Source organism: Podarcis muralis, chromosome 5, assembly GCF_964188315.1.
Source record: "Podarcis muralis chromosome 5, rPodMur119.hap1.1, whole genome shotgun sequence".
In the NCBI taxonomy this organism is placed as follows: domain Eukaryota; kingdom Metazoa; phylum Chordata; class Lepidosauria; order Squamata; family Lacertidae; genus Podarcis; species Podarcis muralis.
This window is the reverse complement of record NC_135659.1, coordinates 29,157,678-29,182,106: the sequence shown is the minus strand read 5'-3', so window position 1 is coordinate 29,182,106 and position 24,429 is coordinate 29,157,678. Positions and strand designations below refer to the sequence as shown.

The 24,429-nt window shown below is 43.5% G+C and overlaps 1 protein-coding gene across 5 annotated transcripts in view; it reads right to left on the bottom strand.

Annotated features, from left to right (window-relative positions):
- Window positions 1-914: 914 nt before the first annotated feature.
- AGL (amylo-alpha-1,6-glucosidase and 4-alpha-glucanotransferase) overlaps window positions 915-24,429 on the bottom strand; it is a 47,955-nt gene continuing 24,440 nt past the window's right edge. For all 5 annotated transcript variants that reach the window (XM_028732768.2, XM_028732769.2, XM_028732765.2 and 2 more), the window contains exons 16-34: window positions 24,155-24,310; window positions 22,933-23,083; window positions 21,707-21,831; window positions 21,494-21,606; window positions 20,403-20,537; window positions 19,878-20,008; window positions 17,773-17,909; window positions 17,521-17,654; window positions 15,789-15,964; window positions 15,013-15,115; window positions 14,376-14,601; window positions 13,495-13,606; window positions 13,041-13,176; window positions 11,288-11,400; window positions 10,320-10,531; window positions 8,478-8,575; window positions 7,730-7,817; window positions 7,488-7,621; window positions 915-4,759 (exon numbers count right to left, since the gene is read on the bottom strand). In XM_028732768.2, the coding sequence (XP_028588601.2) occupies window positions 4,642-4,759; window positions 7,488-7,621; window positions 7,730-7,817; window positions 8,478-8,575; window positions 10,320-10,531; window positions 11,288-11,400; window positions 13,041-13,176; window positions 13,495-13,606; window positions 14,376-14,601; window positions 15,013-15,115; window positions 15,789-15,964; window positions 17,521-17,654; window positions 17,773-17,909; window positions 19,878-20,008; window positions 20,403-20,537; window positions 21,494-21,606; window positions 21,707-21,831; window positions 22,933-23,083; window positions 24,155-24,310 (2,598 nt within the window). In that variant the 3' untranslated portion in view covers window positions 915-4,641. The remainder of the gene's footprint in view (window positions 4,760-7,487; window positions 7,622-7,729; window positions 7,818-8,477; window positions 8,576-10,319; window positions 10,532-11,287; window positions 11,401-13,040; window positions 13,177-13,494; window positions 13,607-14,375; window positions 14,602-15,012; window positions 15,116-15,788; window positions 15,965-17,520; window positions 17,655-17,772; window positions 17,910-19,877; window positions 20,009-20,402; window positions 20,538-21,493; window positions 21,607-21,706; window positions 21,832-22,932; window positions 23,084-24,154; window positions 24,311-24,429) is intronic.

Sequence of the window (24,429 nt, the reverse complement as noted above, 5' to 3'; positions counted from 1 at the left end):
GGTACTCTGAATCACACTGGGCAGGTTCAGGAATCCCCAGCAGCGCCAGATTTAGGGTGGTCTGAACACTGTCTCCCCTGCACAGGGCACCGAGCTGAGGGGGGCACAAAACTGAGAAGCTCCATTTGGGTGTGCCAAATGTTGACCATGCTCGGGGTGCCAGATTACCAAAGTCCGCCCCTGAGGGCAGCCCCTGCCATTTCCTCTCTAGGGGTGGGAGACCAGCAGCACTTCCTATTTGTTGTGAGGCCACTGTAGAGGTGGCATTGGGGGGTGGCGTGGCAGATCTGGCCTTGAAGGAGTGCACCACAGTCATTGTTGTTACTGCAGCAGCAGTGGGTGAGGACTTTCTCAGAGGCCAGATCTGCTGCCCCTGTGGATTCTGCTGCCTGAGGCAGTTGCCTCACCTTGCCTCATGGGTGAGCTGCCCCTGGCCCTTAGTTTCTACTCTAAGGAATCTGCCTTAGACTGAGTCAAACCATTGGTTCATTAGCCCAGTACTGTCTACACTGGCAGGCAGTGACTCTCCAGGATTTCAGGTGCTTACTAAAGGGTAAGCTCCATTAAACCCATGGTGCTTAGGCTTTCTCTTGAAAGTAGTTTATTCTTGCCAACCAAGGTCATCATCTAAATACATGATTTGAGACGGTGTGCACTTACCACTCATCATCCTGACTCCTGCAAAATGAGTTCAGGGCAAACTCCTGGAATGACTACAGGCAAATGGCACTCCAGCATCAAGTTCCTTTTTGACCTCCCCAGAAACATCATTTTCTTTTGATCACCAGTTGGCCAGAGATGCCAAATTTGGCTCTTGTTTTCTAATAAAAGGTTTCAACTCTCACTGGACCACCACAATCCCTTGATAGGACCACCAGTTATGATTATATATTAATAAATGAAGGGACAGGCAGCTTTCTTAGACTTTTATTGTATGTCACTCACATAACTGCAGAAAATAATCGTCCATGTAACAAAAATAACTGTACCAGACAAGACACACAGGACTCACGTGTGCAACAATTGCACTTCTCATCATATGACATGCAGCATTAACTATGATTCCCTTTTAAATTGTTTTTCAGGTTTGGTAAGTACCTTCTGAAATGAAAATTACATCGCTATTTCAGTTAAGCAGCAGCAGCAACATGTACAGATGAGATACCCAGATGGCTTTTGCTCTATTGTTTGAAAGAGAACGAAACACTGATTCTAGGATGCATAGCAGAAGATAAGACTGTGGAAGATATACAGTTACCTTTTCGATCTACCTACAGAAAGTATTGTTAATCGTATGTTGTTGGCATCAACCTGTTGGCTTTGCAATGTCTGGTAGAACAAGCTGTAAACTTCAGTGGCATTTTAAACTCGCATTGTGTACAGGTAACTCAAAGGCTTATTTTACTTACACAATCGTAGCTTTGCATTTGTGAGTGGGAAATGGAGAGCAGAAGAAATCCATTCTCCATTTGTTTATTTCCCACCTTCCAATGAAAGCTACAACTGCAGGCTTACCCAGCTTTTGGGAAGGTGGCACGAGGGCTCTGGCAAGGTCCTAGAGCCCTTCCAGCCTTTCCCCCCAACCCAAGCAAACCCTCCAACTTTTTTTTTGGGGGGGGGCGGTCCCGGGGGTTCCTGGCTTTACGTCTTTTTGCCCCCACGGCCAAACCCTTGCATAGGTTGCGAGTTACCTGCATACTGCTTTAAGATGCACAGTAGTATAAGATACTAGTATCTCCTAATTGTTAAGTCTCTTTATTTTTATTAAATATTGTTCTCCAAGCACATACTAACTATGAGTTCCACAGCAGATTTTTCTACTCTCCATCTTGACAGAAACAAATATCATGAATGCCTGAGTTCACTGGCTAAATAGCAGAATGGAGATTTTCATACAAAAGTGTTCTTTCTTCCCAACCAAGTTTGGACAGTGAAATTTAGGTCAACAGCACTGTTGGTAAAATAAAAATAATCCTTAGTTCCCACCCCCGCAATTAAGGCATTTCAATTGACATTAAAAACATATATATATTTTTGGTAACAGTTAGCATAATTCAAAAATCTTAAGGTATGCTATTTATTTGTACAGGTGAAGAACTGAAATGTATTTAAGCATTTTTAACTTCACTGCAAAATAAGAAATATATTAACATGAAAATATCTGTTGTTTTCAGACAGGGCAGTGCAACTTAAGAAAAACTTCAACAGAACAGAAAACACTGACAACTCACTCTTCCTGTTCAATGTTGTGAAATGCCCAAACCATGTGCAAATCTATTTAGTAACAAATGCAATTTGGCAAACTGAATTTTAAGCTGTGAACAAACCTTTTGCTATTAAAAACCAGACACCCGCCTTCCCATGCAGTCAGGACAGCACAGGGCTCAATACAGGTCACTTCCAGATAACCTGTTTTTGAGCATTCACCCAGATCTGTTTGCACACAATCTGCATGGAGGTTATACAGTGTCTAACGATTTGTTTTGAGGTTATATGATGTAGCATCAAGCAGCTGTTATCCTATATCTTTCAGTGCATTTCCCCATCCCTTTCCTTATTGCAATAAGCCATATTTTCGGGGTGGGGGAAAGGTTTGCTGTGCAAAAGCGCCAAAACCACTTGTGCAATGTGAATTTGCAAGTATGTGACTGAATTGCACCTGAAAGATAGTGGCGTTCTGGAAGCAAAAATGCAAGAGAGCTGCCACTTTCATATAAACTTTTACTCCAAGCACCAAGGGATTTCAATACTAAATAGCACAACATGGAAATATGTCGCTATGACAGTAATTCGCTTTTCTGACAATATTAATTGCCTGAGAGTCTCTAACAACTGTCAGTATTATTGATTCATTGCCTGCTGAAAGGTAATCTAGGTGGAGCTATTACAAGGGCAGATGTAATATCCATAAATTTCTTCAAGGTGGCAATTTCAGTAACACTTATCACAAATTGGTCATATTAATTGGCTCTAATTTCCAAGGAAATGGATTTTGGGTTCAGTAGCTTGTTTTCCAGCAACGAAACAGTGCAGTCCACTCAGAATTTGGCCTCGTTGAGTTTAAAGGGATTGATTCCCGGGCAAATGAATATAGGACTGCAGCTTTAATTGTTTTAATGAAATTTATTTTAAATGCCAAGAGATAATGTTAAGGCTAGGAAATTTTCCCAACAGATTGGGGAAATATACACCAGGCTAACTCAAAGTCCTTTTGATAAGAGTCTTAAAAATAATAATAATAATCAGATACATAATATTTTAATTAACCACCCATTACTATAACTGTAAATGATTAGAAATGTCAAAACAATATAAACTTTTGTTGTTTATTGATGAAAAAAATCCTACCAAAAAATATTAGGTGAAATTCAGTGACATAATTATGATAAAATGGAAGCCGTAGTCTAAGTATCAACCATTCAGATTTCTTAAATTATTCTTAGTATTAAAGTGCCTATATAGACAAATTAACTATATTGTGCTTTTAGAAAGTGATACGTGTCACAATATAGCTGCAGCATAGTATATTCTCCAACCTGTTTGTCTGCACTGAGTGTGATTTTAAGAACAGAGAATACAAGTAAGCTGCCTCTATGATCAGCATGTTCTCTGATAAACCTCTAACTACTATGCTTTTGCTTTGGGGATAAGTGTTAAAAAAAGCACTGAAATCAATAAAGTATTACTAGTGCAGACACAAATTAAAGAAACAGGCAGTGAAATTTAATTGTCACCACAGTAAATTTTAAGCCATTTCCTTTTTTTTTGCAACAGAAGGGGACATCCTTGCCTAATCTGTCTCTCGCTGATTAATTAATTGCACTGATATAATGGCACAGCTGAATACAGGCTACTGAGATCCAGATCAAGTGCATTTGGGGTGAAAGAAGATATTTTTTCCCTATGGTTGTAGCAAGTTGCTTTAGACAAGCAGCCTGTCACATGGAGGAAGCCTTTGCAACACGAGATTTAAAAACTGCTATGCAGCTACTTGACATGATGGCTCCATGGTGCAAAGCAGGAATCAGTGTTGCGACTTTTACTTGATTAGCTGACTGAGGAAAACCAACACTTATCATAGGACAGGCATAGGCAAACTTGGCCCTCCAGATGTTTTGGGACTACAACTCCCATGATCCCTAGCTAACAGGACCAGTGGTCAGGGATGATGGGAATTGTAGTCCCAAAACATCTGGAGGGCCGAGTTGCCTATGCCTGTCATAGGAGGTAACCAGCTCCCTTCAAGGTGACTCTACAAGCTATCTCCAGAGCACTGATTCACCACTTGAAACCAGCTTCGTTTGAATGTTATAGGTATGCACCTAACACATCAACATTTGATTAGCTTGTTACCTTGAGGAAAAGAGAGATATCGAGTTTGAAACCTGTTACTGTAGAATGTGCAATACTTTTAATCTAAACATATCTGACTATATTCTCAAGTGACGGTTCTTTTAAGTTTTTCTGACCCTAGTCCTCGCGATCAAACAAATATCATGGTGTGATTCTCAAAGGATGGGCATCAAAATGCTCCTACAAGTGTCTTGCCAGTGCGGGCACAGTCCACTTCTAAAAGCAGGATATGCATGGTTACGGCATTTGTGGCAAAGCTAGCAGTTTCATCAAGGCAGGCAAACACGTTTACAAGTCGTAGAGAACCTCAAGGATCACAGCAATGGACCAGGCCTGCGTTTCACAGCTGAAAGGGCAGTACTGACCATTTTCGTTAGTCAGTTCTGGAAGACCTTTCCAAGGTGATCTGCCAAAACAAACAAGCCAAAAGTTAATGCATCACTACTGGAATTACCGAGTATTTTAATATATTAAAGCAACCCATCTCACATAAAGGATAGCACACATGGGTGTGTGTGAAAGAGTATAGACCAGGAATTATAACTATTTGGCAAACTGCTCCGATTTCAAATTCAACCCCCCCTTTTTAAAAAGGTGTAATGTACATTAGAAAAAGTGGGAAGGTCCCAGCTGTGGAAAAGACGAAGGAGAATTGCAGCTGTGGAAGACAAAACTTTACTGAGCCCAATGCCTTTTGACATTGCTTTTTTTTCCTTAAAAAATGTTTAGAGGTACTCTCATTTTGACTCAAGAAAATCACCATTTTATAGTTCAAATCGAAGAAAATAAATACAGTAAATGGACAAAAGTACAAAGATTCACAAAATGTTTAGGGGTGTGCATACCCCTGTGCCCCCCCCCCGAAAAAAAGCACTGCCTTTTGAAATGAGTTCCTCAGGGGCACTCTTAAAACTAGCAATTTCACTCACAGCCTCTTATATACAATTTTATTTGTATGCCGCCTTTCCACAGTTCAAACCATGCTCAAGGCAGCATACAACATGAAAAAAACTCATATAATTACATATATAACAAAAGTAGTCATAAACAATAAATAAAGCATCCCAAGTACACAATCAAAAGGAACGATTTCCACATAAATCAAAATAAGATCTAAAATAGAGAATCAGGCTGCCGCAAAATAATAGTTGAGGGCTGAAATTGCTCTACTCTATATTAATGACAAAACAATGCTATCAATAATACTCAATCACTGGACACAGAGAAAATTATTAAGATCACTTTGTGTATATATTCCATTGTTGCCCAATTTCCCTTTTACTGGGGCTTGCATTTACATTCATTGCCTTGGTACTTCAGTGAAATAGCCTGTGTCATTCAGTACACAAGGACCAAGCAAAACAGACCAGCAGGATCCAGGTAGAGGCAGAACTGCTGGTTTCCAAAAAACATAAACCTTGGCCCAGAGAACAGTGTGTGCCTGTTACTGCAGTGACATTCTACACAACAAAGACTGGGGAAGGAAAACATTAGTGTCTCATGCTGCCCATCTGATAAGATGGAGGTTGGCCACTACCAAGAACACTGAGATCATGATGGATTCCTGCATGCGACCAAAAACTTTTCGGAAGACGGAGCACCCAGACAAAGTCCTGCCCCCTTCCTTGCCTTTCCCCCCTCTTTTGTTATGGTTCTGGACAGTTTAGAGTTAACACCCCAGGAAGCGTTCTTATTCACTGGGTGCATTGCCCACATGACCCGGGCATTTTCCTTTGATCTAGGCTCTCTGGAGACGCGGGTTTGCCGATCAGAAGGTTGGCGGTTCGAGCCCCCGCAATGGGGTGAGCTCCTGTTGCTCGGTCCCTGCTCCTGCCAACCTAGCAGTTCGAAAGCACCTCAAAGTGCAAGTAGATAAATAGGTACCGCTCCGGCGGGAAGGTAAACGGCATTTCCGTGCGCTGCTCTGGTTCGCCAGAAGTGGCTTAGTCATGCTGGCCACATGACCCGGAAGCTGTACGCCGGCTCCCTTGGCCAATAAAGCGAGATGAGCGCCGCAACCCCAGAGTCGGTCACGACTGGACCTAATGGTCAGGGGTCCCTTTACCTTTATGCTCTCTGGAGGCTGCAGAGAGCAGTCTGTCTGATAATGTGAGCAAGGTAGTTTCATTTTTGTTAGAGACAGAAAGTTGCAAACATGCAGCTAGAGTCTGTAGGTTTTCTTTTCTGTTTGTTATGCTTCTAAATAAACAGTGTTAGAATAGAAGCACTGGTGTCGAGCTGAGTTATTGAAGACACCATGCAGACACAGAGAAAGCCATTTTACGCTGCGTGTGAACTCTGCTATTATCCGGCAACTGAGAAGAGTGTTAGCGTGTGGGCGCCATTGAAGTTTGTCGGAGTGGCAATAAATCACATTTATTGCAGGGCCGTTGCAGCAGACTCAGTGGGTCAAAGGATTTACGACCCACAAACTTTAACATCTTTCCCCAACCAAGAACTGGCTTTCCAACTTTTTGCAAGGATAATCTGTTATTGCAGATTCCCAGGCAACCATGATAAGCAAGCAAAGTACTTGCCTGATGTGGGCATTTTACTCTCCTTCCCCATCCCTACACACAGAAAGGTATTTAAATGTCTCATATGCAATGATTCACAAGTGATTTCCTACTTCTGCATACAGGTTACGGCTGATGGGACTAGGCCAGTAGATCTCTCCAGTTTAAAAGGCTTTAGGGTCGAGGCATGAAAGTATCACAACAAATTAATAATGGCTCGTGATACACTTGCAGTCTCACTCTTGTCTAAAATGTACAGCTCAGGTTTCTCAAATTTGGGTCTCTTCAGCTGTTTCTGGACTACAATTCCCATCATTCCTGACCACTGGTCCTGCTAGCCAGGGATGATGGGAGTTGTAGTCCAAAAACAGCTGGATACCCACGTTTGGGAAATACTGGTACTAGCTAAAAGCCCTGGTTCCATTTTATAGGTCTAATAAAAACAGCCATCACATCCTTTGCAATTCTTCTGCAAAGAATTTCCTTCATTATCCCTCTCCCCCCCCCTTTTTTTGGCTGCAGTGTGTATGTAAGTATTCAAGATGAGAGAGCCATATTATTTTGGAAGAAATATCAAAACAAACAGCGATACTTCAAGCTGCTTAAATGAAAAGCTACCTCTCAAGATGGACGTAATGGCGAGAAAGAGCATTCTTAATCAAATAGACAGTCTTCGCATAGATCTCTGGACCAATTAACTTGGAGAAGTACAACTTGGCACGAAGAAAATATCCAATTGGCCACAGCCATTCCTTAAAATAAAATAAAAAAGGCAAGAGAAGCAGAATTAAGGACACACATTTTTGGCAATGGAAAACCAAAATCTGTTGGGGAAAAAAGTGCTGAAGCACAAAACTTACAGGTCCTTGGTGATAATTAAATCCTCTTGCCACATTGTAGTTATCATTGTCTAAGGCATTGTCGTAGACACCACAGTAAACCATATCACTGTAGGAAAAAAAATCACAAAGGGCAAATAAATACATTTATAGAAAGCTGCATGAAAAGATACAGAATTGTTTAGGGAGAACAGATCTCAATTCAAAAGAATTCTAATCAAAACTTTTCCAACATCTCCTCCCCCACCTAACCCCCCCCCCCCCCGCTATTTGTAAGCAACATTAAAAAGATCAATTCTGCACGTATATTTTCAGAGGTGGCAACAAATTGCGTAATTCCCTCTTCAGGGAAGCTTGGTCTCCCAAACTGCTTTTAAAATGGCATGGTTGTTTAATTTTTTCTTCCAAAAGATTTATTTTCATACTGATGGGGACACAAACTTATTTAAGCCATGGAGCATGGCACCATTTTAGTTACATGCTCAAAGTTAACTCCCCCCCCCCCCCGGCAAATGTATTCAAAATGTGGTTGCATTAAAGCACAGGGGAAATCATATTAGCTGGATTGAGATGGGAAATATTGGAAAGATAGATGCTACCCACTTTCTCTGTCAAAGTTTCTCTGTCAAGGAATCTTATATTTGATGGAACAGAACTCCAGGTTTCTGTTAATGAAGAAGCCATGGAGACAGAGACTACCATGTCTGTCTTGCACAGAATTTAGCTCCTAATTCTGAGCAAGATCGAATCAGCCTTCTATCACACTTACTCTGGGTCCAAAGTTTTCATGCCAAGTGGACCTAGTAGCTTCTCCTCTACCATTTCAAGTGCTTTCCACGCTCGCTCAGGAGAGAACAATTCAGGTGCCTTGACAAAAAAAAAAAGGGGAAAAACCCACTTAAAAACCACCAGGAAAACCCTGGAAAATTAAATGAACAAGCCTCATCCTGGTTTTCGCACATATTTTACTCCCTCCCCCATATATCCACAATGCAACCTAAAATCTCAATGTATAATCAGTGTTTAAATAGTCTAATTTTTAATGGAGCACAATTCGCAAATATTCCGAGTTGCTAGTGTTGACCTTTTCTCTTGACTCCCCAGAGCCAGGGAAGGAAGCAGAGCCCAGGGAAACTTGAGCCCAGAGACTTTGGATCCCAGTTCATGTGAGAACCACCAGCATTGCAGGGTCTGGTGGGAATATTTCAAAGCACCTCACCAATGGGGAACTGAACATCACAGGCTAGCAGCTGTTCTCTGCGGGGTTTGTGAGCACTTCTGATTGTTCTATGGCAGATGAACTCTGCTGAGTCTAGACCTCACTGAAGGATGGACGAATCTGAGAACTTTGCCTTCTCTTCATTTCTCATTTTCCCAATCTTAAATTCACAGCTGATCACAGTTCAGGCAATTTTCACTCCAGTTTGCAAATAGATTATGCGCCCACCCAGAGTATGTTTTGCTGTGTTATTATGTTGGAAGCTGCCCAGAGTGGCTGGGGCAACTCAGTCAGATGGGAGGGGTAAAGGTAAAGGGACCCCTGACCATTAGGTCCAGTCGTGACCGACTCTGGGGTTGCAGCTCTCATCTTGCTTTATTGGCCGAGGGAGCCGGCGTACAGCTTCCGGGTCATGTGGCCAGCATGACTAAGCCGCTTCTGGTGATCCAGAGCAGTGCACAGAAACGCCGTTTACCTTCCTGCTGGAGCAGTACCTATTTATTTACTTGCACTTTGACGTGCTTTCGAACTGCTAGGTTGGCAGGAGCAGGGACCGAGCAACGGGAGCTCACCTCGTTGCGGGGATTCGAACCGCCAACCTTCTGATTGGCAAGTCCTAGGCTCTGTGGTTTAACCCACAGCGCCACCCACATCCCAGCCATGGGAGGGGTACAAGTTATTATTATTATAATCATTATCGTCGTTGTCATCTTTTTAAAAAGTCAGCATGGAGACCCACATGCATTTTCCCTAATATAATGCATCTTGGTTTTTAGCAGTATATGCATTTGTTTCTGTGCACTACTATACAGTTGCACTAATATATGCATTTTTGGGTTGGGGGTTGGACTCGATGATCGTTGGGATCCCTTCCAACTCCATACAGTGATTCATAGGAATTTGTTGGCTAAAGGGGATGGGATCAACATAGCACAGTATCCAACGCTACTGCATGACACAGCAGAATTGTGGATCAGGGTCCTAAGACTTTCTCATTTCTTCCTCCAGTAGCAGAGGAATCAAGAGCCCTTCCTGCAAGGGCCTGGGGGAGGGTACAAAAGGATCCCACCCAAAATGCGCATGCTAATGCTAACGAGCTAACGGACCCATCAGATTTTGGAGAGGTTATTTCAGAAGTAATGTTCAGTGGGATTCCTCCCCCAAATCATATTTCGCTCATCATAGCTTGTAAAGCGCCAGTGAAGAAAAGCTAAGCTAAAAGCACTGTCCTAAACGTGTCTACTCAGAAGCACGTCCTATTGAATTTAATAGAACTTTCTCTTAGGTAAGTAGAGTTAGGACTGCAGCCTAAACTATGTAATAGAAGTTGAGTTTAAAAAAAGAAGCAAAAAAAGTTATATGCTTTGAAAAGTATGTTTACACAATACATACCACAACCATTGCTATAGGGAAATTTGGCCTTAGTTGATAATCACACCAAGGACTTGAAGCTCCATAGCTGTCCTTATAGATGCCTCGCTTGTGAACCAAAGTTGGGTGTTTCTCATTGGGATCTGCTGGATTCTCAGAGACAAAGAACAGCTTTTCAAAGTGTGCCAGGATTTTTCTGTTCCACTGATCATACGTTATGGTCTCTTCTTTCCCTGGAAAACAATGTAACGTGAAAGATTGGTTTTGATAATGCTTCAGTGCCAACAGAAAATATATACAGTGGTGCCCCGCAAGACGAATGCCTCGCAAGATGAAAAACCCGCTAGACGAACAAGTTTTCCGTTTTTCGATGCGCTTCGCAAGACGATTTTCCCTATGGGCTTGCTTTGCAAGACGGAAACGTCTTGCGATTTTTTTCGCTCCCCCCCCTTTTTCTAAGCCGCTAAGCCGCTAATAGCCTTTTAGCCGCTAAGCCTTTAATAGCCGCTAAGCCGCTAATAGCCTTTTAGCCGCTAAGCCTTTAATAGCCGCTAAGCCGCTAAACCGCTAATAGTGCTAATCCGCTAATAGGGTTGCTTCACAAGACGAAAAAACCGCTAGACAAAGAGACTCGCGGAACGGATTATTTTCGTCTTGCAAGGCACCACTGTATATAAAGACCTGCGTTGGTTTAATTTCAAAGACAAACGTGAACCTGAAATATCCTCTATATAAGTACTATGGCTTGGTGTTCAGTGGTAGTCAACAAGATTCCTCAGGCTTGAAAGTTTGAAAACCACTGTCAAAAATATTACTTCACACTCAGAACATTATCCTTGGATGCAGCACAGTTAATAATAATTATGATTTTGAAGTAAAAAAACTGACTGACCTTGCAGAGTTGTTGTAAATACTGTAACTAAATAATGCATGTGAAATGGTTTGAATTTTCTCCGTTCCCATCGTACATTGCAGATGAGACTACTTACCATGTCTTTTTATAGTAACTCCAGAATAAGGAAATATATTGTTCTTGGACAACTCCAGTAACCAGCGAACTGTTGATTTGCATAAACCAACTATCTCCACAGCAGAACCATCTCTAAAAGGAAGAGAGATTTCAAGATTTACAAAGCAAGATTATAAATGACACTGCCCTAGGATTCCTTCTATCAGTATGTATTCTGAGTCTAAACCAAGCCTATACAACTCAAATCACTCCAAGAACCACTTTTGTAGGTTTTAATTGGGGCTGCATCCAGTGTTTTTGTTACCATTTTAACTTGGCATCTCTTTTCCTTCATTCTCTACTAACCCCTTGTTTTCCCCCAAGGTATGCACTCTTCCCCACAGAGCTTGCTACTCTTTTTTGTGCCTCTAAACGTCTGTACTCATGACCTCCCAGTGACCCCCTTTCTTCCGCCTCCCATTTTTGCTTTCTGTCTCCCCCCGCCTCATTTTCAACTCATTGAACTGCCCAACAGCAACACACAAGGCCTTCGCCCTCCCAGCAGTTTGTACCAGTGGATGAGCTGTGCAGCATGGCTGGCTGCAAAGGGCTAGGACAGGGCTTCCCAAACTCGGGTCTCCAGCTGCTTTCGGACTACAACTCCCATCATCCCTAGCTAGCAAGAGCAGTGGTCAGGGATGATGGGAACTGTGGTCCGAAGATAAACTTGGGGACTCAAGTTTGGGAAACGCTGGGAACCGATTTCAACATACAAATCCAGGAGAAAAAGAGGAGAAATGCCTAATTTGTGACGCAGACATTCTCCTAACCCTCTTTGCAATTCTGATGGGCTTGGGCATATTTCAGCTATTGCCACTACGATGGGAAAAGGTTACAAGCAAGCAGAATCCTCCCAGGGTGCCGGACAGCTAGCCAAGTAGGACAGCAGGCTTTGCATGCTCAAAGGTCTGGGGTTCAGTCCCTGCATCTTTTGTTAATATGATCCAAAGACTTTTGCCGGTGACACCAGAGAGCCACTGGCAGTCAGAATACAGAATACACAATACTAGACTACAGAGGGACCGACCACAATGCCTTAGTGTATCAGACTAAGGCAACTTCCGAGGTTCCCTTCAATGTGCAGGCCTGATCTGAACAGTCATGGATTAATATTGTTGCAGAAGTTGCTGATGACAGGGTTGGTTCAGATATCAGAAAGCTGATCATCTCCTACACGTGGAGGGAATTGGAAGTGGGTCTTCAGGATCTGACCTACCCAGCCTCATGAAATGTCCGCATATTAAAATGGAAAAGCTGGGCAAACCAGGCAGCCTTTGAAATGCAGGAGACAGCTTGCACATATAACTAAATATAATTATTCAACCCACAAGGCTAAATGAATAGCACAGGGCAAAATGTGTTAAGTTGAAAAACACAACTATGCTACTAACTGATGTTTTGGAAAAGAAGCTTGGTTCCTTAAACATACTGGGTTGGAATCCAGAAGCAGGACAAATCTTGCACTCAAAGTTCTGTGCGCATAAGCCCTTACAGAAGTTGTGGATGAACGACTAGCTAAATTGTACTAGTGTGACTGAGCAAAACGGGCACTTTACACATTTTGATTTCAGCTAATAGGGTCTGAAAATACAGTTTTGAAAATCTATACATCATTTCTTCATAACTTTGCAGGTCCAAAGAAATATTGTTTGGCACACTTTTATTGAGGAATTAAAAACAACCACCATGTACTTATGCCATACCCATAACGCTGTAAAATCTTTATACTGTACCTTGGAGTGGCTGGAATTCCTTTGTTGCGAGCTCTGTCACTCTCTCCCATCTTATCCATCCATGTGCCACAATTAAAACGGTTCCCTCCATAGACAAAGCCAGTTTCCATGTCCACACCCGCAGTCACATTAAAACCTACCAAACGTGAAAATCAGATGTTTTGCAAAGACCCACAGAGAGAAAGAGACAGGAATCTTACACAGGACCTGAGAAGCACCCCAGCCAAAACTAAGTAAGATTTCTAGTGCAGTACGATTAACGTTTAACGAAATATCTCTTTCCAGAACAAGAGAGACCTTAAAGATATATTTAAACATTTATGCGCCTGTAATGTGTGTGGACAGATCATCTAAGCAAATACAATACACTTCGAAAGTAACATTTAGGGTGGTTTAAAAAGGAAGAATTTTATTTTTACTGGTGCAGAAAATAAATTGATGGATCAGAGTCTACCTTCATCTCTCATATTCCGATCTATCTGCGGACCAGCATTCCTTTCGCGGAACTGTATGCCTTGCATATGTCTCTGCATGGCTTCTTGTATCACTTCATACAGTGGCTGGTCCTGAATTTGGGTTGGTTCAAATATACAAGAAGAAAAGAAATGGGAACAGCAAAAAAAGTTAAGCCAGACACTTAGGACTCAGCTACATTGGTCAAAAAACAGTATTCTGAATGTGTTATTAACATGCAACCCAAGATAGTGCTGGAGAGCAAAAATAAAATAAAAAATATTTGTGATTTTCCATAGCGATTTTCTTTTGTTATACCAATTTAATTTCTGTGTGTGCAGATCCACCCTTAAAAACAGAATGAAGCCACAGTACTTTATGGTACTTAAGAGATTTATTTGGCATTTTGTCCTCTGAAACAACACAACAGAAGTACCAAAGTTGTGTTATGCAATTGCAAAATTATATTTTTTAAAAAAGGTTTTTTGTCTTAACTATGGAGACAGTCACAGTTCAGTTAAAATTAGTTTACGTAAGAGCAACTCTGCTGGATCAGATCAAAGGCTCATTTTAGTCCAGCATCTTGTTCTCACTGAGGCCAACCAGATGACTATGGACAACCAGATTATGTGGAGGCCACAAGAAATAGCCCCCTCCCGCACTTGTGATTTCCAGCAACTGGTATCCAGAGACATCCTGTCTCCAACAGTAGAGGCAGAACAGTCCTTGGCAGATCAGTCTAAGTCCATAGTGTGGCACGAGTGAGGAAGAGGTACATGACGGGAAGATTTGTCCCCAGAGCTAGCACGCCCGTGACGCATGCACGCAAGCAAGCAAGAGAGTCAAGCCACAACTTGAAGAGAAGGGCAAATTATAGATTACCTTTTGACCCGGTGGCAGAGGAGGGGAGTCATCTGTGGGATACATTCTGGATACAGGACACTTGAGAATGTCAGTGCCATTTGGAACGACCTTGCAGTAGTCTTGTATGCACTGTAGCCACCACCAGACAGCATCACGGCAATTGAATCTAGCATGAGTGCCCTGGCCAAGCAAGTTGGGAATGAGTCCATGTCTCAGTGTACCAGCGAACGCTAAAATTATGTTCCTGAAATTGGGGGAGGGAGGGAAAAGAAAAGGACATGTTTCCAAATTCACATTTACATGTGGTTCCAAAAAACTAGATAAATAGTGCAAACAGTGACTAGAATAATGAAGATAATTGGAACACAAGGGACACAAAATTGCTGTAAGCTCTTTAGAACAACATAGATCCCATTATTTAACAGTCCTTGAATACTGATACATACACAATGTTCCCCCGTTCTTTAATCTTAAATTATGTGTGTTTATATTTTCTTCAGTTAGGAAAACGTTAAGAGCTACAGCACCAGAACATAATTGATTCCTGAGAGTGAATAAAAATAAAAATAAAGAAAGAGTTCTTGGCTACGCTGGAGTAACCTTATACCAACAGCTACGTCAGCTAGTCACTACGGACATGTGAACCTGATCTCACCTCGCTTCCAAGTAACGTCCAGTAACTAACAGCAGACCTCGCAATGCAATGAATGTATCTCTTCCCCAGCAGCGGAAAATGCCAGATGAAAAATGAGGTAAGCCTAAAACAGTAAATATATATGTGTTTAAGAACTTAATGGTACTCCAAACATGCTCTCATTTCTGTTTATAGTTGATCCCTCCTCAGCTCCCCACCTGTATTATAACGCACACACCTTGACTAAATCACTGTTGTTCCACCATTAATCAATCAACACAAATAAAAGAATGCAATACCCCATGTTGCTCCTAGGTTGGCAGTGTTTCTCAAACTTAGGTCCCTGGCTGTTGTTGCACTACAACTCCCATCATCCCTAGCTAGCAGGACCAGTGGTCAGGGATGATGGGAGTTGTAGTCCAACAACAGCCGGGGACCCAAGCTCGAGAAATACTGTGTTAGTGTGTCAACTGAAATGGACCTTTATGACTAGTTAACACTTGTCTTGGCTAGTTAACAGTGCTTGTCTACCTGTTCAGGGCCTCCAGGTGCTACCCACTTCTTCTATGTGGGAGACAGGTAAAGTACAGGCACACAGTGGGGAATGAACCCAGCATTTGTTACTAGGTTCACACAACCTTTCCCATCGATACAGTTTTTAGCAAGGCTGCTCATATTTGCTCCGCAAAGTCTCCCGGCCTTCCTAAACTTCTGCAGAGCACCAGCGCACCCAATTCGGTGACCTGGAACAGATTCAAAACATTCAAATTCAAAATGTTCTTTCTTTCTTTACTTACCAGCTGCTAAAGTAACACAGCTCTGTTCTCTCTCTTTTGTAATGTCGTTCAGCCTATAAGGAACATCCTGGATGGCAGGAGACAGAGGGGGCAAGGATGGATACTTCCCTATTCCACACATCTGGACTGAACCCAAGGAGAGATGTTTAACAAATGTCGATCCATTCTGAACAAAGCTGCAATTAAAGCAAAACTATTTATTTCTCAAGCCTATAAACATTCCCCTCTTTTCAGTCTTCCAAGATCAATGCAACCAGCAGCGCTGATTTCAAACGCATGCGTTGTTGAGATCTATGGAACGTTCCGGATCCTCTGTGGCTTCAAGGTATTTGAAAAATTCAGAGTATGAGGTAAGGTATATGGACAATACCACAACTCATACAGATGGTTCTGTTGTACTGCCCTTCATTTTTGTCAAAACTAACATGATACAAAAATAGCTAACCCCATTTTAGTTGCATTGCATGAAATGAGCATAAATTTCCTTATTCAAGACAAAACTGCTTGGATCTGCACCAGAATTGTGGAGTGGACTGCGGTTTTCTTTTTTTGATCTAGCAAATATCTGCCAACCACCCAAATCTGCAAGTGATTCTATGATCTTCTACTGGGCATGATCCCAGGGATGCAGAAGGCTTCACCATGCCCAGTCCTCGTGTACCGATGTGAACAATTAAATACCATATGTGACATGCTATGCTATCCAAGCAGGGATGCGAAAACTGTGGCTTTCTAGAAGTTGCTGGACTACAACTCCCAGTGTCCCTGATCATTGGCTATCCTGGCTGGTGTTGCTATGAATCGGATTCCAAGAATGACTGGGGGCACACATTTCAAGCCCTTGGTTGAGTCACTGAGCGATAAGCAATGAGACATTATGTGAGGGACAGAAGCACGTGAAACAGACTACAGTGGTACCTCGGGTTACGAATGCTTCAACTTACGTTTTTTCAGGTTACGAACGATTGTAACCCGGAAGTAAGTTGTCGAAGCTCTCGGAGGCCTTGCCGCTGCCTGGAGGCAAACCCGGACATCGGCGGGGCCTGCGGAGCTCTTGGAGGCCTCCGTGAATGCCGGGAGCCTAGCCCTGACATCCGCAGTGGCTGCAGGGCTCCGCAAATGACAGGAGCCAAGCCCCAACATCCACGGTGGCTGCAGAGGCTCTGCAACTGGACTCCAGCCGCAGGAGCTCTCTGAGGCCTCCACGAACGCTGGGAGCCAAGCTGATTGTAATTGTGGAAGAGGACCCTGAGCCCCCTCCAAACAGTCAGTTTGGAAATAAATTTTATTTTTTTTCATCTAAAATACTGTCTTATTTATTTTATAGTACAGTGCATTGATTATTGCCTGCATTTTATGGATTAATGCTCTTGTGAAACAGTAAAATTTGTGTTAAATTGCTGTTTTAGGGGGTGTTTTTTCATCATCTGGAACGGATCAATCCACTTTCCATTACTTTCAATGGGAAAGTCCGCTTCAGGTTAAGTACAGACTTCTGGAACCAATTAAGTACTTAACCTGAGGTACCACTGTATTAGCCATTTTCCTTTCACCGATATGGAAAGACTGGCAGTCTTTCCTTTTCTTCTTTTCTTTTGACTTTGGTCAGGACTGCTATGGCTTGGTCACAGTACACTTCCTTCACTTCTTTAGGAGAATGGATGAAACGTTCAGAAATGTATACAATTGTGTTTGCGTGAAACCACATTTTTTTGGGTATGGACAAACATACCTAGACATCTGTTTCCAAACCAAGTCAAGCAGCGACGTGTATGCGCCAACTAATATGGCATCGAAGTAGCATGGAATGAGATAACGAGGAACCCTCTTCAGGTAGACAAACATTCCTTTCAGCCACTTGCCAACCTATTGTTATTTCAAGGGAAAGAAATTGTTGCACTGAATTAAAACGAATTATCAAAAATGACCCTGTAACATATCTATCTGAGAGGGAAATGTTCTCTCTTTGCATTGCTTGACTTACTTCTGAGCAGGCGCCAGAACGGGCAATTAGCCGATCGCTCACGTAATCAATCATCCAGTCCCCAGCTCTCAAGTTACCACAGAAAGGATGGCCCAAATCATTCTTTGGTCGTATGTCTCCCATCACCGACATTATTCCTGAAAGACCATAGAAACATGGTTCTGTATTACAGGTCAAGAAACTATCACGAAAAGTAGGCTGAGTGTTTAAAAAGAAGGCAACGGCTGCAAAATAATATTCTGAAAGTGCCAGACACCCAGATCAAGGTGAGTTTAATTCTGCAGACAAACTAGAGTGCAGACTGATTACTTTTTAAAAACCTACTGTCCTTGGTGCTCATGCTAATTCCAGTCTTGTGCCATGTGAGATGCTGCCCAGCTGCTCACCCTAGGCGAGTGAGTTTAACAAAACCATAAAGTGGGTCACTAACTTGCATATTCTTTAGTTAGGTCTTATCTTGAGGCTCAGCTTTGAAAGCGTTCTATGATATGAGTCTGCTTTCATGCATAATAAGCGGAAGCCAAACCATGGTTTGGCATTATGTACAAAGACGCAAGGTTGCAAACCCTAGTTTGTAAGGAGTTACTAAAGAAGGATAACAAATTATCATTTGAAATTGAGTTTGCAAACCATAGTTTGTGCTACTTGTGGCCTGCTTTATGTTTGGATTCATGAAGTACAGTTAGGGCCATTGCTTCACCTCAAGTGGCTGCAGCATCGTAGAGAAGCAAGCGATTGTACGAAGTCAAGTACTGAACAGAAAGAAAATAAAAGTGGACAAGTTGCTCAGAAGTATGGTCTGCTTGCTATATGCCTAGAAGCTCAAGTCATGGTGTGTGTGGGGCTTAACTAAGGTTAGCATAAACTAGGGTTTGGAGGGAAGTCGAAATTGAGCCTATTGAACTTACTGTCAACATTTCTCTGACCTTCTCTTTGTACTGCTTGCTAAAAGATATTTGTATTTCCCTGCCTTTTGAAACTTAGAATCTAGTGCTAATGCTCAGAATGCAGCATACGAAGACAACCAACGTCTGGCATGGCAAGCTAAACACGGTTGACTAGCTACTGGCTACCAGGACTTGAGGAACATCCTATTTTGCTGTCTGCTTGGAATTGCTAAAAACAAACCAACTGAGATGAGGATGCTTTTCAAGTGCCCTCAGTCCAAAGTACAGTGGTACTTCGGGTTACATACGCTTCAGGTTACATACGCTTCAGGTTATAGACTCTACTAACCCAGAAATAGTACCTCGGGTTAAGAACTTTGCTTCAGGATGAGAACAGAAATCGTGCTCCAGTGGCAGTGGGAGGCCCCATTAGCTAAAGTGGTGCTTCAGGTTAAGAACAGCTTCAGGTTAAGAACGGACCTCCAGAACGAGTTACCGTATTTTTCGCTCCATAGGACTCACTGTGTTTTAGAGAGGGAGAACAAGAAAAAAAAATTCTCCCCCTCTCTGCTCAGCGCCCCTTCAGTGAAGCGGCAAGAGAAACAGAGCCCCTTCCATTTCTCCTCCCGCTTGGCTGAAGGGGTGCTGCGCAGCTCTCTGCTGAAGCCAGGAGAGTCTTGCTCTCCTGGCTTCAGCGAAAGGAAACTGAAGCCTGAGGAGCGCAGCAGGAACTTGCGCTGTGCTCCGCAGGCTTCAGGCGGCTATCCCTGAAGCCTGTGGAGCGCAGCAAGACTCTCCTGGCTTCAACGAAAGGAACCTGAAGCCTGCGGAGCGCAGAGGGAACTCGTGCTGCGCTATGAAGGCTTCAGGCGGCTATCTTCAGGTGCGCACCGACGCCTCTCGCTCTCCAGCCTTCAGTGAAAGCAACGCGAAGCCTCTGGAGCGTGGAGGGAGCGCTCCCTCTGCGCTTCGGAGGCTTCCCGTTGCTATCGCTGAAGCCAAGGAGCCTGCAATCGCTCCATAGGACGCACACACATTTCCCCTTAATTTTTGGAGGGGAAAAAGTGCGTCCTATAGAGCGAAAAATACAGTAAGTACTTAACCCAAGGTACCACTGTACATGGCTGGCCTGCATTTGACTTTAGGAGAGAAGGCATACAGGTGCTTAAAGTTTGATTAATGTACATAATAATACATTTGTCTCAAACCAATTTTTACCTTGAAGACCTGCATATTTAAGGGGTGTCCAGTCTGGTATGTTGTAACACCCTCCACCATCCTCTTGCTCCTCAGCATCACACCGATATAATACATGATTTAGGTCTGCCAAGGTTAATTTCGATGCAATACTGTGAGAGAGACAGAGATACACTGACCGGGTTAAAAAACAAAACAAAAAACTTTTGTTAAAATTTATTTCTGGTTTAGAATAATTTAAAACAATATATATATATATGAAAGGGTACATGGCCTTAAGGGCAAGGCTGCAAAAATCTCAGTGGGACCTACTTTTGAGTAGGCATGCCTAGGATTGCATCTTAAGTCGCTTCTCTGTTTTGAAAGTAGCAAACCACTCACAACAAAAACAGACAACTTGCACACTACCAAAGAGGCTATTGGGGTCTTAAATCTTCAGAGCTAATTTGGCTACAGGTTGCTTTTGCAGGAGGCAGCTGTGGAAGTGAATCTCTTACATCGCCTCCGCATTGTTCCCCATAGGTTTCAACTGAATGGCCCACTTACGTTGAGAAGGGCGTCTTGAGTATCGGCTCTGAACAATCATCGGGAAGACTTCCAGATTTAAAGTGAGGGCTGAACTGAATCAGGTGGTTACGCAGGACTCCAACAGCCTCTTGTGCTTTCGGGTCAAGGCTTACCCTGCAAAGATTGGCCAAAACAAAATGTCAATGGGGGGGGGGGGGGGGGGAAGAAGAGGCAAAGGGTGAAATCCTAACCTGGCTGCTTGCTGCCTGCTGGGGCTTAACGAAATTTCAAGGTCACCATCCCACCTGCAGTCTTGCAGAGCAAGCTGGCCAAGGGAGGTGGATGGGGAGGCAGGCTAATGTAGAGCTAGCAGAATGATTGGGGCTGAATTGGACACAATTACCGCATTTTCCCGTGTATAAGATGCCCCCATGTATAAGACGACCCCTATTTTTTTAAAACCTCAAATTAAGAAATTGTTTAGCTTTTTTGGGGGGGGGGGAGGTCACTTCTGCCAATCGGCTCACCTGCCTGCCCGACACTGCCTATCGCTTGCCACAGCCACTGCCAATCGCACACCTTGCCACAGCTGCCATCTGTCTGCCCGCTTGCTGCCACCAGCAGCCCACCCACCCCCTTGCCACAGCCGCCAATCGCCTGCCTGCCTCGCCACAGCAGCCAATCGCCTGCCCAGTTGCCACAGCCAATCGCCAGAAGGCTTTGCCACAGCCACCAATCAACCGCCCAATCGCCGCTGCCAATCTCCTGCTTGCTGCTGCCATTAATTGCACGTCCCGCCTCTGCAATCACTATCCGTGTATAAGACCGACACCCAATTTTTGCCTAATTTTTTAAAAGCATCGTCTTATACACGGAAAAATACGGTACTTAAAATGATGCCCAGTGGAGCCAGTTTAGCCCCTTCCCCTCTGCCAGAATATGCAGTTTGGAGGCTGGCTGCCCCACTTTGGAAGGCAGAGAGGGGAGCTCTGTGCTGGCAGGGCTACGTGGACGGACATCTCTGTTCAATCCAAACCACCCGCAGCCCAGCACCAAGTGGCTTGAGATTGCTCTAGTAATCATCACTCTGTCTGCCATTTTCCACACCAACCAAAGTAATGACATATTACCTAAATATGATCACGCTTCCCGGTGTCAGCTTTTCGAATTCTATCTCTTGTACGAATTCATTAGGGCCTTTCGTAGCGATTGAAGCTTGCTTTATTATTTTACTTTCCTTGAGCTGCCGAGAGAAGGAATTCAGATGAATTCAGTAAATCACTTTAATCTCAGGAGTCAGATATTTAGGCTAATCAAACGAGAGGAAGAGACACAGCTTTTACCTGGATGTGTTCCCGGAGTTCAACTGTATAATCAGGCAATCCATTGATTGAGCGCTCGTCTTTTTTATAAGGGGGAGCACTTCTTTCGATGGTCCTCGCTTCGAGAACCACCTCTTCAATTTTGCCTGTGGAAGAGGGAGGGGAAACCCCCAGACAACTCTCAATACCACAGCTAGCATTTTTTTTTTTATAAGTAGGAACATAGGAAACAACCTTATACAGAGTCAGACCACTGGGTCCATTTAGCTCAGGGTTTCCCCAACTTGGGTCTCCAGCTGTTTTTGGACTACAACTTCCATCATCCATAGCTAAGCAGGACCAGCGGTCAGGGATGATGATAACTGAGATCACGTCGCCCAGCTATCAGCATTGTGGGTGCTCATGCTTCAGTCCTGTCCCTAAGTCGGCACTTTTGGGCTTCTGTTGAAATCCTACACCGACTTACCTGGGAATAAGGACCATTCAGTTCAATAGTGCATAGCTCTGAGTGGGCATACCTGGAATTGTGTAGTCATGGAGTGGGATGGTACCCAACATACAAGACAACAATAACAGATGTATTAATTTATTGCTTATTCCCTGCCCCTCTGACTGGGTTGCCCCAGAAAAGTGAAAAGGTGCACAGAAGCGTGAAACACACGCCCCCAGCACCAATCTTTGTCTCTGAAGTTGTTTAATTCAGCTGGAGAGGTTGCATGATGTCATGTTTAGATGTTCAGACTGGGAAAACCCAGACTCCTTGCTCAACCACAAAACTCTCAGGACAGTTGCTATCTCTCAGGTTGTTGCGAAGATGAAATGTGTAATGGGACACTTTGCATTCAAATCCTAATGCAGATGGGTAAAAGGTAAAAGGTAAAGGACCCCTGGATGGTTAAGCCCAGTCACAGGTGACTATGGGGTTGTGGTGCTCATTTCGCTTTCAGGCCGAGGGAGCCGGCGTTTGTCCACAGACAGCTTTCCGGGTCATGTGGCCAGCATGACTAAGCCGCTTCTGGCACAATGGAACACTGTGATGGAAACACTGTTTACCTTCCTGCCGCAGTGGTACCTATTTATCTACTTGCGCTGGCATGCTTTCAAACTGCTAGGTTGGCAGGAGCAGGGACCGAGCAACGGGAGCTCACCCCGTTGTGGGGATTCGAATCACCAACCTTCTGATCGGCAAGCCCAAGAGGCTCAGTGGTTTAGACGACAGTGCCACCCGCGCACAGGGGTAACCTTACCTGGAATACACATCTGGGGAACTTCTTGGCTGTAGAAGGACGTTTTGGGATCTCTGAAAGCTGTTCGGGAAACAGCGACAACAGACTGGTGCGTGTTAGGACAATGCCTCGTCACAGCCACAATATCCTCATCAACTTGATCCACATATACCTGAAAAGGGCATTTTTTAGGGGTTGGGTGGGAAAAGTGGATAGAGATTCTTATTATTCAGATTATACTATAATTAAGATTTAATAATCACCATGTCAAAATTCTTGGCCAGGGCATGTTAAGGCAGGCTTCAGGGTTTTTGGAGGCCCTGGATAAGGGTTGGTAGAGCGGGGAGTACTCTAAAGTACAAAGTGGAGTACAAACAGGGGGAGTAAAAGGTAAAGGAAAAGGACCCCGGATGGTTAAGTCCAGTCAAAGGCCATTGTGGGGCTGCAGCGCTTATCTCGCTTTTCAGGCCAAGGGAGCTGGTGTTTGTCCACAGACAACTTTCCAGGTCATGTGGCCAGCATGACTAAACCATGATGGAAACCAGAGCACACGGAAACGCCGTTTACCTTCCTGCCGGAGCAGTACCTATTTATCTACTTGCACTGGTGTGCTTTCGAACGGCTAGGTTGGCAGGAGCTGCGACAGAGCAATGGGAGCTCACCCAGTCGTGGGGATTTGAACTGCTGACTTTCTGATCGGCAAGCCCAAGAGGTTCAGGGGTTTAGACCACAACAACACCCACATTGAAAGATAAGATAAAGAGGGAGTACTGCAAAGTCGCTTGCTCAGATGTCTCATGCAAGCAGGCCAAGAACCAGAAGTGGGCTGAAGATTTGTGTGTGTGTGCACATGCATACACGTTATATACAAATACAGTGGGACCTTGGTTTACAAACTTAATCCATTCCGGAAGTCCGTTCCTAAACTGAAACCCTTCTTACACTGATGCGCGCTTTCCCTAATGAAGCCTCCCGCCGCTGGTGCCCTTCCAGCATTCGGATTCTGTTCTTAGACTGAGGTAAAGTTCACAAACTGGGACACTATTTCCGGTTTCACGGAGTTCGTAAACCAAATAGTTCATAAACAGGGTTGTTCTTAAACCAAGGTAATAATAATAATAATAATAATAATAATAATAATAATAATAATATTCTCCTAAGCCCTGCCTCATTCTCTTGTTCCCTTTAGCACCCCTGAGAAATGCCTCATTTTGATGCCCTGTGGATCTGGCCCAGCATTTACCTGGTTAAAATCTCTGGCTCCTAGCTCTTGGTGTAATCTGTTGATAGCCAGCCTTCCTGCTATAATTCCGGTTTTGAGATTTACTTCACCAGGTGTGGAAAGCGTCGCTGCTGGATTCCACTTCGGATAAAATCGCTCTTCTGTGACTACAGAAATCTGTGAATAAAAGTATTTAAAAAATAGCATTTGCAGTGTTTCTCTCTCCCTGTGCTCACAGAAGTTACACATGTGGTGCATTTAGTAGTAATTGAAACCTCTGACTTCTTCTTAGAGGC